General features: G+C 33.5%; 2 protein-coding genes across 2 annotated transcripts in view; both read right to left on the bottom strand.

The window, feature by feature from the left end:
* Positions 1-3,293, bottom strand: part of LOC139519849 (zinc metalloproteinase-disintegrin-like BmMP) — a 38,235-nt gene extending 34,942 nt beyond the window's left edge. Inside the window, exon 1 of the mRNA XM_071312127.1 lies at positions 3,106-3,293. Coding sequence (XP_071168228.1) covers positions 3,106-3,184 — 79 coding nt within the window. The 5' untranslated portion in view covers positions 3,185-3,293. The remainder of the gene's footprint in view (positions 1-3,105) is intronic.
* Positions 3,294-3,689: 396 nt separating this feature from the next.
* Positions 3,690-4,205, bottom strand: LOC139521418 (uncharacterized). The gene has a single exon (XM_071314894.1). It carries the CDS (start codon positions 4,203-4,205, stop codon positions 3,690-3,692), a length of 516 nt encoding a protein of 171 aa, XP_071170995.1.
* Between the last annotated feature and the right edge of the window lie 11,024 nt (positions 4,206-15,229).

Here is a 15,229-nt window from a genome sequence, read left to right as displayed (position 1 = left end):
TTATGTGTTCACACAATTGCAGCAATTAGCTTGAAGCCTAAATTTTGTTTCAGATTGAAAAGCTTATGGTAAAATTTTATATTCCAAAAAGCTTTGAGATTAGCTGTTGAATAGACTTTAAAAATCAACTGATATTATGACAACTTTTAGTGTGCGCTTGAACAACCTCATGAACAACAACAATTATTCTGCATTGACAATAATATCTTGGTGTAAATTAGAGATCTAGACACCCATTTAGGCTAACTGTATCACCCTCACAGTGTATATAAACTCATCATAGATACCAGGAATAAATTTTGTATATACGCCAGATGCGCGTTTCGTCTACAAAACTGAAAAGACTCATCAGTGACACTCGAATCCAAAAAAATTAAAAAGGCCAAATAAAGTACGAAGTTGGAGAGCATTGAGGACCAAAATTCCTAAAAGTTTTGCCAAATCCAGCTAAGGTAATCTATGCCTGTATCTAATACTTTGGTAATTTCTCTGTAAATATATAGGTATAGATCTGAGGATAATTTTCATTCAATCATTCATGGATGACTGTACATGTCACAGTCATGTGTAAACAAAGAAGATTAAATGTTCAATTAACATTGACTTCAATATATATGATAATTAATCAACCTATCAGTTCAAATAACTTTTTTAATGTAGGTCTCTATTCAAAACATGAGTTTCTAATATTTTATTCACCTAAAGAGTCATGAATTTTCCTATAAATACATAGGTCATTCAAAGCGGTAGATAAAAATACCAAAATAGAATATCAATAAAAAACCAACACATGGTCAATGGACAGTTTATATGATAAGTTTGTCATGAATGTCTTCATGTTAATATCAATGTAATATGTACTTATCATTATTTAATGATAAAAAAAACAGCAAGGAAAATTAATTGCATTCATTAAAACCACATAAACTATTATAAGTTAACTATAGACTTGAAGCAGTGCTTTGCTTTAATTTTTCACCAATTTTTTTTTTCATTTGCGACACTATCCATATTTTATTTGGGCCAAAATAGTATATTTCTCATTTGCGTCATAATACAGGTAACAGAAATAAGATATACTTAGACATTTAATAATAACTTTAAAACACAGTTTTTGTAAGCAAAATTAAAACATATTCATCAAACTTAGTCATTATAAAACCATATAATCAAAAAAGTTAAACACACTTCTGTTATAAATCAACATGATCAACATGATCATAAACATGATAAAACCTAAAAGAAAGCACTCTAAATGTACACTGGAGTAAAATTATGAGCCTGTTTTAAGCGCTATACACTGGAGTAATTTTATAAGTCTGTTCGGGCACAGACCTTGTTAGCATTTAGAACATTAGATATACATTAAATGCTTGGCTGAGCACAGCCTGATAGGACCGCAGAAGTCAAACCCTGAACAGTTGGGTCAAATTTGGACACAATATTCAACATGTTCAAGCTTGATACCATCTGAATTTGGATTGTGATCAAGTTATGACATAATATTTTATATAGGTTTCTGACACAAAATAAATGTATTCAAAATCTAACAAAATGGTCAGATTCACCATTTAAAAAACACCAAAAATTTATAATTTTGAACCCTTCTAACCTTAATATGGACTAATTTGAAAATAGTCCAGTCGAACTAAGTTTTAACCTCAAACTAATTAATTTCAACAGAAAATGTAATGTTTATATCTGTATATTATATTTGTTCAGCATCTACGTATATACCTTGTAAGTTATTTTTATTAAATTTGAGATTCTTTACCTTGACATGTTGAAAAGTTCAATAAATGGTCAACTAATGAATTATGAAATTTAGATTGTAGCTTGATAAAAGATATGAAAACATCTTTTGAGTTGTTTGTTATACTCTAGAGACAGCTAAATAACAAGAATCAATACATTCTGTTGAATAGAAGTAAAGTTATAAGTTTGTATCAATTTTTATTGATATTTCCATAGGCAGATCTAGGGGGGGGGGGGAGTCCCCTCCTTTACGTGGGAAAAAATTGGATTGGTTGATTATATAGGGAATCACTGTCGCATGACTGGAGCACGCACCCCTTAGGTGAGTCAGCGGGCCCCCCTTTGGCATGGTAGTGAAATACAAACAATTATATATGTGAATAAACAATTAACAGATTAAAGGTATTATGAAAATCTATTGCCATAGAATACTTCTTGCATTTAAACAATTTGTTACGAAAGAGGAAGATAATTTTAGTGCCGTATAAGATGTATTATTAAATATAAGTTTTATTTTATTTTTATCGCACAATGTGGTTAGATTTTTTCCTGTAATTTTGAACATTTTTAATAGAAAAGTCTCTCTAATACTGGAGTAACCTCTGCAGTGTAGCAGCATGTGCTGTTCATTTTTCGATTTCGCAACTTTTACAGATTTCACAAATTTTTTTATCTCTGGGCACTTTTAAATACATACACGTATACATGTACATGTATTAAAAAAAACATTCCAACAAATGTCTCAATGTAATATACATTTGTACCTTGTCCCTATTTGGAAATCTGTCCCGCTTGACCAGAGAATCTGTCCTGCTTGAACTTTTGATGTCATAAAACAATCACTTTTCCATTGTGGCCTCAGATATTTTCTATTATGATGTCAAAATTTTACGGGAACGTTTGTGATGTCCAGAAATGGTGGACACATTGCCATAAGATGTATTCAATTCATATTTTTTTTGTCCCTTATCATTGAATGCTTATAATTTTTTTAGTTTACACAAATTCGGAAAGTTGATCTGTACACACTAGTTAAACATCCCATATTTTAATAATGTAAATGTGTAATAAAAATAGATATACCTGAACATTTCTACATTTGGGCACTTGCACTGGACTTTATGCTGTGAAAGAATGAACTTGGAGTCCCTATAGGTTGAATACTATATATCCTTGGTTATACTAATATGAAATATAAATCAAACTGGTAACTGTTTAATCAATCAATTGGGATAGGTGTATATTTAATTAAAATCTGGATAATTTGTCATCGATCGTGTTTGATGCTTGTAGTTGTACCGTTGTAGTCATTAAAATGTAAATTGGGGGGAAAAAATTAAAATTACTAACCATAATTTCCATCTGTATATGAAGATAATAATTCTAATATCAAAACAATTAGAAAAATAGAACAATGAAAGATATCCATTGCCAATTATTCATGATGCATTTCTTCTGGTAACCTGTAAAATCAACCGGAAAACACACACTGAAACGTAAACAGTAGAAGGGAGAGAAGAAAGACCTCTCGTCCCATTAGCAAATCGCCCTACACCAACTCGCCCCATTTATGTACTAGAGGTTCTCATGATCCTGTGTCGCTCACCTTGGAAGCAACACAGGGACTCGGTTAGCAGATTAAAATTTTGTTAATCAATGTTTTTCATATTTTTTTTAGTATTTCCTGTCTATTTGTATTACTTTATTAACGTATTTGACGATGTCATCGATATTTCTTTGTTTTCTGGCAATGTGCACTTTACTATCCATATCCGTATACTGAAAAAACCTAGGTTCAGTATACGGATATGGATAGTAAAGTGCACATTGCCAGAACCAATCCGGCTTCCGTGGCGGTACCAGGGAAAATAATCCCCGCCGGCACAGCTCCAATCCATCATTTGACTTACTTGGCAAATGGGGGACTGTACAGATTAGATAGAAAGTGTTGAAAGCTCCCTCTTGAAAGATACCAAGGAGGGAGCCTCAGCTATAGTTGCTGGTAGTGAGTTCCAAACTGTCACTGTTCTTGGAAAAAAAACTGTATTTGTAGCCGTTAGTCTTGGTTGAATATTGCCGGAACTTCTTGGTATGTAATGATCTTGTTCTCGATGACATTGCCTTGTTAAGTACGTGTCGCATGGTATGTCCACAAAATCATTAACCACTGTGTAGAGTAATGTAAGCTGTAATTTAACTCTTCTGTTTTCCAATGATTCCCAGTCTAGTTTTTCTAACATGCTGCCCACACTACTGGTGTTCCTATAGCGGTTGGTGGCATAACAGGCTGCCCGACGCTGAACCATTTCAATCTTTTTTACTTGCTCTTTTTGGTATGGATTCAATACTGTTGCGCAGTAGTCTAAGTTGGATCTGACCATTGCAACATATGCATTTGTCTTGGTTTCGCTGTTGAATGTTCTTATGTTGCGTTTTAGGAATCCTAGCATGCTGTTCGCTTTTTTAGTTACTTTATTGATGTGTTGTTTCCAGGACAGGTCTGATTCAATGTCGACTCCAAGGTATTTGGTACTTTTTTTTTTTCTTTTTTTTTTTATCTTTCTAGCACTTGTCCCTTAAGCGTGTATGAGTGTATTATTGGTGAACGTTATCTAGTGGTAGATTGTACACTACACTTCTGTGGGTGAAAGTCCATGCCCCAGGTTTTTTCCCATTCTGCAAGTTTGTAAAGATCTTCTTGTAGAAAATTAGTATCAGCAGTAGATGTTATCGTTCTGTATACTATACAATCGTCTGCAAATAATCGTGTGTTGGATGTTATGTTGTCGGGTAAGTCGTTGATGAATAGGAGGAATAGTACCGGTCCAGGTACAGTCCCTTGGGGGACTCCGCTGACCACAGGAACTTTCTCTGAAGATTCTCCCTCAACGATGACTTGTTGTGTACGTTTGGCTAGGAACGATTGAATCCACTTGTGTGTTTATCCTGTCACTCCATAATGCTGTAGTTTGTTTAGCAGCCGTTTATGTTGGACACGATCAAAGGCCTTAGAAAATTCAAGGATAACCATATCAATCTGCTTTCCTCTGTCTTTTTCTGGAATTTTTTTTTTTCGCGACAAGGCGACAAGTCGAAAACAATTTTTTTCTTTCAATTATAGCATTACATATAGTGGGCAGCTGAGAGTGAAACAAACCATTATTTTTTTCAGAATCAAAAACAAATTATTTTTTCTCCAAAAACTGGAAACAAACTTTTTTTCCCAAAAATTTCTTAAATATTGCTGTTACGTTTGCTTGTTTCCAATCTTCTGGCACTGTACCAGATCGAATACTGGCATTAAATACAATGCATAAAAGGGTTGCTAGTTCGTCAACACATTCCCTTAAGATTCTAGCTGGTATTTTATGAGGGCCGCATGCTTTACTTGGGTTGCATCTGTTCAATAGCTTTCTAACGCCTTCTGTTGTGACTGTAATCTCTGGCATTTGTGGATATCGCATGTGGTATGTCGTCGCTATTTTCCTTAGTAAAGACTGATTGGTATTGTCTGTTGAAGATGTTAGCTTTGTCTATTGCGGTACTAAATAATCGTCCGTTGTCTTTTAGAGGGGCGATCCCTGTGTTGTCCTTTTTCAGTGATTTAATGTAACTCCAAAATCGCTTCTGTTTGCTGGGTTGGTCCTGGTGTTCATCTCCCGCTTCTATGATGTTATTTATGTAGTTCCAGTAGGAGTTACGCTGTTTCTTTTGTTCCATTTTTGCTCTCTCTGTACTTCTTATATCAGATGCTTGTTTTGTTTTCTTCATTCGTTTAAATAATTTGTTTCTCCTTCTTAATCCGGCTTTAACTTTATTATCTATCCATGTTTTTTTGGTCTTGTTATCCCTGATTGTCTTTTGGGGTATATCCTTCTCCATTAGATTTATAAGTTTTGTTTTGAATTTTGTCCAAATTATTTTAACCGGTTGGTTATTAGCTTCCAGTTCTAAGAATTCCTTCTCCATGTTTTTAAGTGCAGTTTTTATTGCATCAAAGTCTCCTTTTTTATATGTGTATACTTCTCTAGGTGAGATACGTAGTGTCCAGTTTAGAGGGGCACTATTATAGTCCAAATAATTATGACGTCTTGCAAGGCAGACTTAAAACTTTATGATCATCTAGTATTTAAGAAGAAAAAAAAACACTAAACAACTTCAGAAAATTTGTTTTCAAACATCTTTAAAATATAAAGGTCCTTGCACCTATAAATTCAAAAACCTTTATAGCTACATTGTATTTTATATGCCAAGTTCAAAGTTAACTCTTAAAAGATAACGATCGCAATTTTTATCATATTACTTTTCTCTCAAGGATATGACTCAAATCTAAAAATAATATGAATAATTCATAATTCAATGCTTTGATTTCCGTTAGAACTAACAAAAAAGAAACATTTCAATGGATTTTCAAGTTTCCAGAAAACACCAGAAATAAAAAAAATAATCAAATCAGTTTCACAGAATTGTCCTGTCTAACTTTAATATAAGAGTCCCTTATTCAAATATAAACGTGAAAATGGATCATGAATAATTCCCTCCCCCTATATATGTATGGATTGAATATTACTACAAATATCACATATGTATAAAAATTATAGCTCTTTGTTACACATGTTGACTTATATTTAAGTAGATGACATCCTACCATTAACGAGAAACCCCTTGTAATTACACAAAATATCTACATATCTACTAAAACTCTGATAAAAAAATGTTCAGTCTGAAATTATTTGAACTTTGAAGAATTACAGAAATCACAGATGAACTGATTTTGAAGACGGCCATCATTCGCTAGGAAATTTCAATTCTCTTAATCCATAAACATGACTTTCACAATAAATTAGGTACAAAGTGGAATCTACCAACGGAACTCTAAACAGGGGCAGGTGGTTGGGTCGGTGCTGCTGCCACTGTATGGGGGATTCTGAGGGGGACATCCTCCTAAAACATAACTGCATTTATAGACAAAGTGCTATGACGTGAAGAAGAACAACAGCCATGCAAGCTATGAAACCGAAAAAGGCAGCAACCTTCATGCATCTTTGACTAACAGGTATATGCTTAGGTGACTAGAAATGCCATATCTTTCAACTCAAACGACACCGAAAAATTCAGGGTAAAAAGCCTCAAGCACTTCTGAAATGTTCTTAATCTGAATTTCAATAAACTCTTGATAACATGCAATGGTAAGAGCTTCAAACAAGACCCAATTATCGAATTAGAAAAAAAAATCTGTAATCAAAACAGATAACTTCATCCATTTTCATCTTCTTGCCACAACAAAAACTTATTACAAAGTATTTAAAAACACCATTGTCAGTTCAATATTTGATAACAGATAATTGCATGTAATTCCCATGGTGAGATGAAAAAGTTTTCAGTTAGTGGTTTCCCTGTTTTATGTAGATACTTAAGTGGATATATCCAGCATCAGTTAAAACACACAATTTGTAACTCTTTCTACCTACCACAGGAGAAGTTTTGCTTGGATTTGAGTACAAACTATTCTTAGATTCCAATGAACTTTCAATGGTGTTTTTAAATGTGGTGTATAAATAACCCTCAACTTATACCAGAGGACAACGTAACTTAAAGCAGCTAAAAAGGTATTGCATGCATGCTCTAAAATCTGACAAAAAAAGCAAAATAACTTAAATTCTACCATATAGCTAGTGTACAATAAATTTTATCAAACTATGTTTTTAAAGGTACATTTTGTAATTCTAGAAAAAAGAGAATTTATGTGCTCCTTTCTTCTAGTCTTTTGTCTTTTTTTATGAAAGAATATGAGCACTTTAAAAAGCATGGACTAGTTTTTTGTCAACTTTTTATGGTAACCAAGTTTGATAAACCTATCCATGTTTTCAATGGTTTCAGGGTAAAATTTAAGTTTTATGGTGCCTAAACAATTTTTTGCATAGCTCATTTCACGAGAGCGTTTGCTTAAAGAAATCCAATATGTCAGAGAAGAAGAGCTGTCGGAATGTTTTCGTCTTTTTAACAATGCTCTGAAGGAAAAGAACTACGTGTATTGTATTTTACAATAATGGAAATTGAGGTATATTTAATCCGCAAAATTCGTTATCGGATGATAAATAATCCATTTACATCTGCACATAAAAGAATCAATCGATTTGTTCATGCACATGATATTAACATTCTGCGAGTATTTTATAAAAACACAAGTGTGGACACAGATGAGTGTGGATAGTATGTTTGGATGTTTGACAGTGTTTTATGATAAATGTAGTTCTATGATTTTCCTATATGTGTTATTAACTGTGTTGCACGATTACAACCAACCTGAGCACTAGGAAAGTTGTTTATTTTATATTTAGTTTAGTTTTTATGTTCAAGACGGGCATGGAAGAGACACTAATTGCATTAGTTACCAAATGATTATGCTAGAATATGTTCCACATCTTTGATATTGGATACATTTTATAGCTAGGAGAGCAACACATAATAGAATCATGATAGGTTCAATTTTTTGTGATTTTTTTAAATTAGGAGATGATATCTGAGAACATGATATAAGGAGCCTGTAATTCAGTGGTTGTCGTTTGTTTATGTGTTACATATTCGTTTTTTTCTTTATTTTTTGTACATAAACAAGCCTGTTATTTTTCTCCTTTGAATTGTTTTACATTGTCATTTCGAGACCTTTTATAGCTGACTATGCTGTATTAGCTTTGCTCATTGTTGAAGGTTGTGAGGTGACCTGTAATTGTTAATTTCTATGTCATTTTGGTCTGTTGTGGAAAAGTGTCTCATTGGCAATCATATCACATCTTTTTTTATATATGTATTTGCTAACTATTTGTATGGTTCTATTTATATATCTTTGTGGTGGCTTGTCAGTATCATTAGTAAAACACTTTAAAATGTTGAATTGATCCTCAGATTAGAAGACATTTATTGGTTTTTAGTAATGACAATGCCTAGCATAATGCTTGGGCCTGATGAGCTAGAAAGTAAGCTTCTGTGCTGTTTTCTATCAATTCTTTGATAATATCTCCTTCAAAGCTGGTGAAAGCAAAACAAATTTGGTCAATGGACAAATAATGTTTGGTTCAAACAAAAAATAAAATGATTTTATCTCCCTGTTACTTACATTGTACATAGAAATGATAATACTTTGAGACATCCTTGTACATGAGAGTTGTCTGTAAAATCTTTATTTCACAAAGAATGAATTGTATAACAATGAACCGAGCTCAAAGCAAAGCACTTTAATAATACACGTAGACAGAGAGCTCAATCCAGTGATATACTTTGTACTAATGGTCCTTCATGAACATCCATCAACCAGAACCATATCTCAATAACATGCCATACTACATGGTTGGATCAGAAGTCCTGAAAAAGACATGATTTTTTTTTATCGTATTTAAAGTATATATGCATAGGTTAAAACTTTCACAAATTTGTGGTATAATCATTCAGTGTCTGGCAACTATCAATCGCTTCATGCACAAATTGATATAGGTTGAGTATGAGTGCCCCTCTGTTGGAAATAAAAGCATACCTCCACCTAATTTTAGTCAACTGATGAAGAAACATTCAAAACTATAAGATGTTAAGACTTGTCAGTGTCTATATATAGCTATTCACCATCGCCACTGAATCAGTGATATATGTACACATATATACATGTAAGACTAAAATTAAAGTACATATATAAGACTAAAACTGACATTCGGTCTTTACCTTCATTCCCCAAGTCGTGTTCAAATCTGATTCATGATAAAATAAAATTCCAAAATTACAACCAATGAAATCAAAGGCGAATTAAGAGGACCCCTCCCCCACCCCTTGTCTGGAACCCTCCCCCCAAAAAAACCAAATTGTTCCAATGAAGATAAAGGAAGATGAAGGCAAGCCTGGAGGGGATTCATTACATTTGGAACAACTTTTCTGAAGGATGGATACATATAAAAATTAAAATATGTAATAAGATTGCCAATAAGAAAACTACCCACAAATGTTCAAATGACAAAGCAATTATAGGCAACCATACAGCCTTCAAAAATAAGGGTAACTGTCCCAACATGAAAAGTATGCATTAATACAATTGAGAACTATACATTCTGATGTGACTGTAGTACTTGTAAAAGGTTACGTGAATCTGTTACTCTAGCACAAACCGAGGAGGAAAAAATCGAAATATCCCGAAATTACATATTCCACATTGAAGCTGCAAGGAGAGAATGAGAGCTGTACAATGGATGGTTGTCAAAATCGCGCGACGAGTCTAGAACATAACTAAGTTTGTATTCTTTTCAAACGGGATGAATAAAGACACATCCACGTTATTTTTTTTTCTATAAAGAGGTTAACTCCTAACTATTCTTCTGTCTGGCGATACATTTATTTTTGAAATTGCACAAGTCATGTCTTCTTTGACTGCCCATGACGTTAAAATACTAAATCTCTGGGATATATTTTAGTTGATTTAAGTCTCTGAGATGCATGATTTTTTATTATAAATTGTTTTTGGCTTTTATTTAGCTGCGAGTACTGCGAGTACTCTCAAATCGTACTTTCTTGTTAATATGGCCTGTTGATACTATTTGAAATTTATAATGTTTTAATACTTATTCAGGGTTATATCTCTTCTATATAACGCGACATGGAAAGCTTGAATAAAGTCTCTGAATATAAAATAATGGCACTTCCAACCATGCATGCAGACACGCGCTAGTAATTCAGTAGGATATATATTTGTTCACGGTTATTGCTGTTTTTCTGAAACTGTTTAACATTTCACAGCGGTATATTACTGTTACTTTAATTATTCACCCTTTATTTTATTGACTTTGTATCTACATTGTATCATAGCTACCCCTATACTGATTGATATTGATGTCTATAACTTTAACGGGAAGCTTTTTTCCAAAATTTCTGAGAAAAGAGATAATTTTTTGTTTCATATTATTAATTATCCATTTTTAAATGGTGACGTTCCCTTGTCACAATCATGAAACATACATCTAATGTAATTATTGACGGAAGGAAATATTTTTTGACGATTATGGATGCGTAAAAAATGATAGAATCGTGCAGAGGACTTAAGTTTATAATATATGCATGCATGGGTTCAAGAACTGGATTAACATTATTTTTCACCAGTCACTCGTTTCTTATGACAAAGTTAGAAAACAGAAACCAACTTCGGGACGTACGACAAGGATAAAACTGCCCCCTCGGCTACGGCGGAAGATGATTTATGTATTACTAATAGTAGTAATTGGGTTTTAACTTGCTTTCAGTGACTGCTAGTACAAGTAATATTTTTTCTACAGGTTAGAGCTCCCACAAATATGTTAAACCAAAGATTTGTACAGTCAGACCAAGGATTTGTACATAAGAACAAGGATTTGTAAAGATAGATATACAAATCCTTGGTAAGATTATACAAATCGTGATTTAAACTTGCCACATTCTGTATGAGCAAGTATACGCAGTTTAGCGATTGTTGTTGCCAGGGGCGTAGCTAGAAGGAAACGATGTGCAAGCAACTACCGCCGAACGTTTTCGGTCATAGGACTGTTAAAAGAGGAGCTATATGTAGATAGGCCTTTTAAAAAAATTATGAATGTAAAACTATTAATAAATCTTCTGAATAGAGTAATACATGAACAACACATATTTGTGATACAGAATTTCTCAAAATTGTCCAAAATCTGCTCTTCGGGTCTAGGCAGAAACAAACTTCTGTATTACTTTGATTGTCAATATTTACACTGAAATCCCGATGAATATGCAGTAATGCTAGTAACTGTCGTTCATTGATGATCGTACATTTGTTTTCAACATACTTAGTACACTGATAGATCTCCATGGTAGCACTCGCGAGATGTTATGAACCAGCGTACGTGTTCAGCATCGAGCGACCTCCCAATTGAATTCGTCAAAATCACATGCCAGGTCAGTTTCGTATGTCTCAGATAATGTTGAGATTTTTTCGTTTGTTATATTTCTTACAACACGATGGAGCAGATACAGCGCAAAAGTGCGATTTTCTGATAATACTAGACGCGACTCCACTCTCCAGTTCCCTTATCATATCATATAGTCTATGAACGCAAAAAATAATGAGACTTTCCAATACTGTTTTGGCGTGTTTGCAGGGTGATTGGCTCTGGTAGTCTGTCGACCACATCGCCTCGGCATATTTTCAACGATATCGAGGAGTTCTGATAATTCTAATGCCGATTGGTACATCTCATTCCAAACTGATGAACCGTGCACTGTAATATGTGCTCCAAAACTACATGTCTTAGAATTACAAATTCAAATCTAGTAAAAGATACAAGTTACTGTCCGATTTTGTCATAATCTCCAATGAAACTTTTATTTTGAAACCAAATGCCGCTATTTAATGATATTTCATAAATTAAAAAAGTGACAACATAGGTGTTTCCTTTAACATTCAATCTATAAATTTTTATTTTGCCTTTTTTTTTTGCATACCGAATCGATGTGCACGCAACTGCGTGTTAGCGTATAGGCAGCTACGCGCCTGGTTGCTTTCATATTTGTTTTTCATAAAATATTTTGTTAATATTAGGACTTGGGTTGTCTCAAAATGAGAACATAGTTTTGTTTGTCTAGACAGTTACTTCAATTTGATTGGTTGTTGTTAGAGCAAAAGATCACATTCCAATGTAAAATTATCGATCGCACTTAGGTGTGTTCGACTTTTGAAAATATTTTCGAGTTGTCTCGCTTTCAATATATAACTTGTATTTTATAAATATGTGTTTTTGATGAAACATTGTTCTATCAGTTGTGAAAATATCTACAGTATTATTACTCTCATATCACAATAACATGTAGCTAAAACCCTAAATTTTGTAGTATAAAGATTATGATCATATTGAGTTAGGATAGCCAGTATCTGATATATTCAATTTCTTTTATTAATATCTAAAATCATTAAAACAAGTTGTTCAATCATACACTTTTCAAAAATTTATAAGATAGAATTAGAGACACTCTTTTTTTTTTTTTTTTATAAAATGACTAGCGATGATTTTTCTTTCATTAAAATGGGCTTCTGGAACGTGGGTGGTCTAAAAAAAAAAAAAAGACAAAACAACAAAACAACAAGATTCAATACCTCCTTTTTTTGAAACATATATATACTAGTATAGAAAATCTAGATCTAGTGTTCCTTGCTAAAACCCACTTGGGCTATGATGCTAATATAACTAATATAGGGTCGTTCCATTGTCATCTAAAAGGCATTTTTGGAGGACTTGCAATACTACGCAAGCCCTCACTAAAGCAACATGTGAAAATTCTAAAATCATCTATCCCAAATTTTCAGTGGGTGAAATTAGAAAAAAGAATCTTTGGATTTGACAAAGAACTTTTTATATATGTTGTGCATAAGCCACTAGTAGGGTCATCATACTCCAAAGGACTTGACCTTGATATTCTTACATGTTTAGAAAAAGATATTGCTTCCTACCAAAAACAGGGTAATATATTATTGTGTGGGGACTTTAAATGCAAGAGTGGCTTCTGATACAGATTTCGGCGATACACAAATTCTTAAAAGGAGGAGCAAAGATGATAAATTTGACTCAAGGGGCAGGGACCTGCTTGACTTGTGTATTATAGTAACCAAATACGGATTCTATTTGGTCGAGTTCTTGGTGACACCTTTGGTAGGCTAACATGTTATACACCTAATGGGGCTAGTACAGTTGATTATGTTTTAGTGTCGGAGAGTATCCTGAATCAAATTCTGTACATGAGGATATGCAATTTTATACCAACACTATCAGACTGCCATTGTTTGTTGGAATGGTTATTGTCTGCTAAATATTGTTTAAAAAAAAGATTGTGATAGTGTTAAAACTCATGAAATGTTACCAGGTTTCATATGGTCAGATGATTCACCAGCTCTTTTTCAAGCTGCCCTTCTTACTGCATAAATTCAGCAGCGACTTGACAAATTCCTTAAACTAGAGCCCATAGATTCCCAAAATGCAATTGATAACGCATCTCTAGAATTGACAGATATTATTATAACTGCTGCCAATATTTCTCTTAAAAGGCGTAAAGCCCAAACGGGTATAAGGGTGTTAAACACCAAAAGTGGTTTGACTGTAACAGTAGTCTTGCATATTTTCGAAAAAAAACTATTTAGTTATGGGAAAATTTATTCTCGATTTCCCAGAGATCCTGCTGTTAAAGGTCACTATTATATTAAAACTACAGCGCGTATATACGAAGGCACGGAAACACAAATACAGGGAGTACAAGCAGTCATTGTTGAAGCAAATAGAAACACTGCATGAGAAAACCCTAAGCAGTACTGGTAATTGATTGATAAACTGCAGGGTAAGGAAAAGGATGATACGAGTGCATTGGTTGCACCATTTGATTGGTTGAATCATTTTAAAAAGTTGACCGAACCAAAAGATGAGTTTAAAGAGCGACTGCAATTTTTAGAGGAAAAGCTAAACATTCTTGAAAAATGAAAGTGCTTTAATGAACTTGATAGTAGGAGCTCTGAAACCGAAATATCTACTGCAATGAACTTGATAGTAGGAGCTCTGGAACCGAAATATCTACTGCTTTGTCATCTTTAAAGGTTAATAAAGCAGCAGGGTTGGATAACATCTCTAACAGTACGCAAAAATATGGTCAAACTAGCCTTTAAAAGCTGACTATAGGGTATGGGTTTTCCTCGTTGATGAATGTTGCAAAACTTGCCTATAAATACTTACATCCTCAGGGGCACTAGCTGTCAAATTCTCATATTTGATTTATAACAATGTAAAACATTAATCCAAACTATTAAAAGTATTAAATAAACAATTAACAGGCCACGCACATGAAAATATGTAGCTTCGTTTCGTATGTATTTCAGTCTAAACGCCATCTAATAAATTATCTAGTTGACCTCTAAAGTCATCCGATGACCGTATAAGCCCTGTATTCATAAATATAGATATAAATAGATTAAGCAAACTCTCATATATTAGATGAAAAATAAATGTTTATCATCGTTTTTGCCTGAATAAGAATGATTTTTGTATGGATGGAATTAGTCAAATCACATGATTTACCTTTGTTTCACTTTTAATGTTGACATTCTTTTCCTTTAAAGGGGTCTTTAAATAACTTTACACATACAATTCACGTGTTATCCATCTCAAGCTAAGGGGTTAAATTGAAGTTCACATGAATACGGATTCAATGATGTCAAATAAAATAATTGGACCCCCCCCCCCCCTTGGAGCAATTACACTCACACTCAAACACAGCCGTTCCTTTATAGTATGGAACCTTGTAGTACGATTTCAGAGAGATCCATATTCTTAAACACAAGTTATTGCCTTGAAACTAGAAAAATGCTTGTTTTTGGTCCCTTATTCCTGCATGAATTAGGTAATTACCCCTAAACTCAATCCACGCCTTCCTTTTGTGATATGGAACCTTGTGGTACAAT

This window comes from Mytilus edulis, chromosome 4 (assembly GCF_963676685.1).
Source record: "Mytilus edulis chromosome 4, xbMytEdul2.2, whole genome shotgun sequence".
Lineage (NCBI taxonomy): Eukaryota > Metazoa > Mollusca > Bivalvia > Mytilida > Mytilidae > Mytilus > Mytilus edulis.
The sequence above is the reverse complement of the archived record's forward strand: the minus strand, read 5'-3'. Positions and strand labels throughout refer to the sequence as shown.

Coding starts and splice junctions, on each gene's coding strand:
- LOC139521418 (XM_071314894.1), bottom strand. CDS start 4,205: ATGCTAGGATTCCTAAAACGCAACATAAGAACATTCAACAGCGAAACC.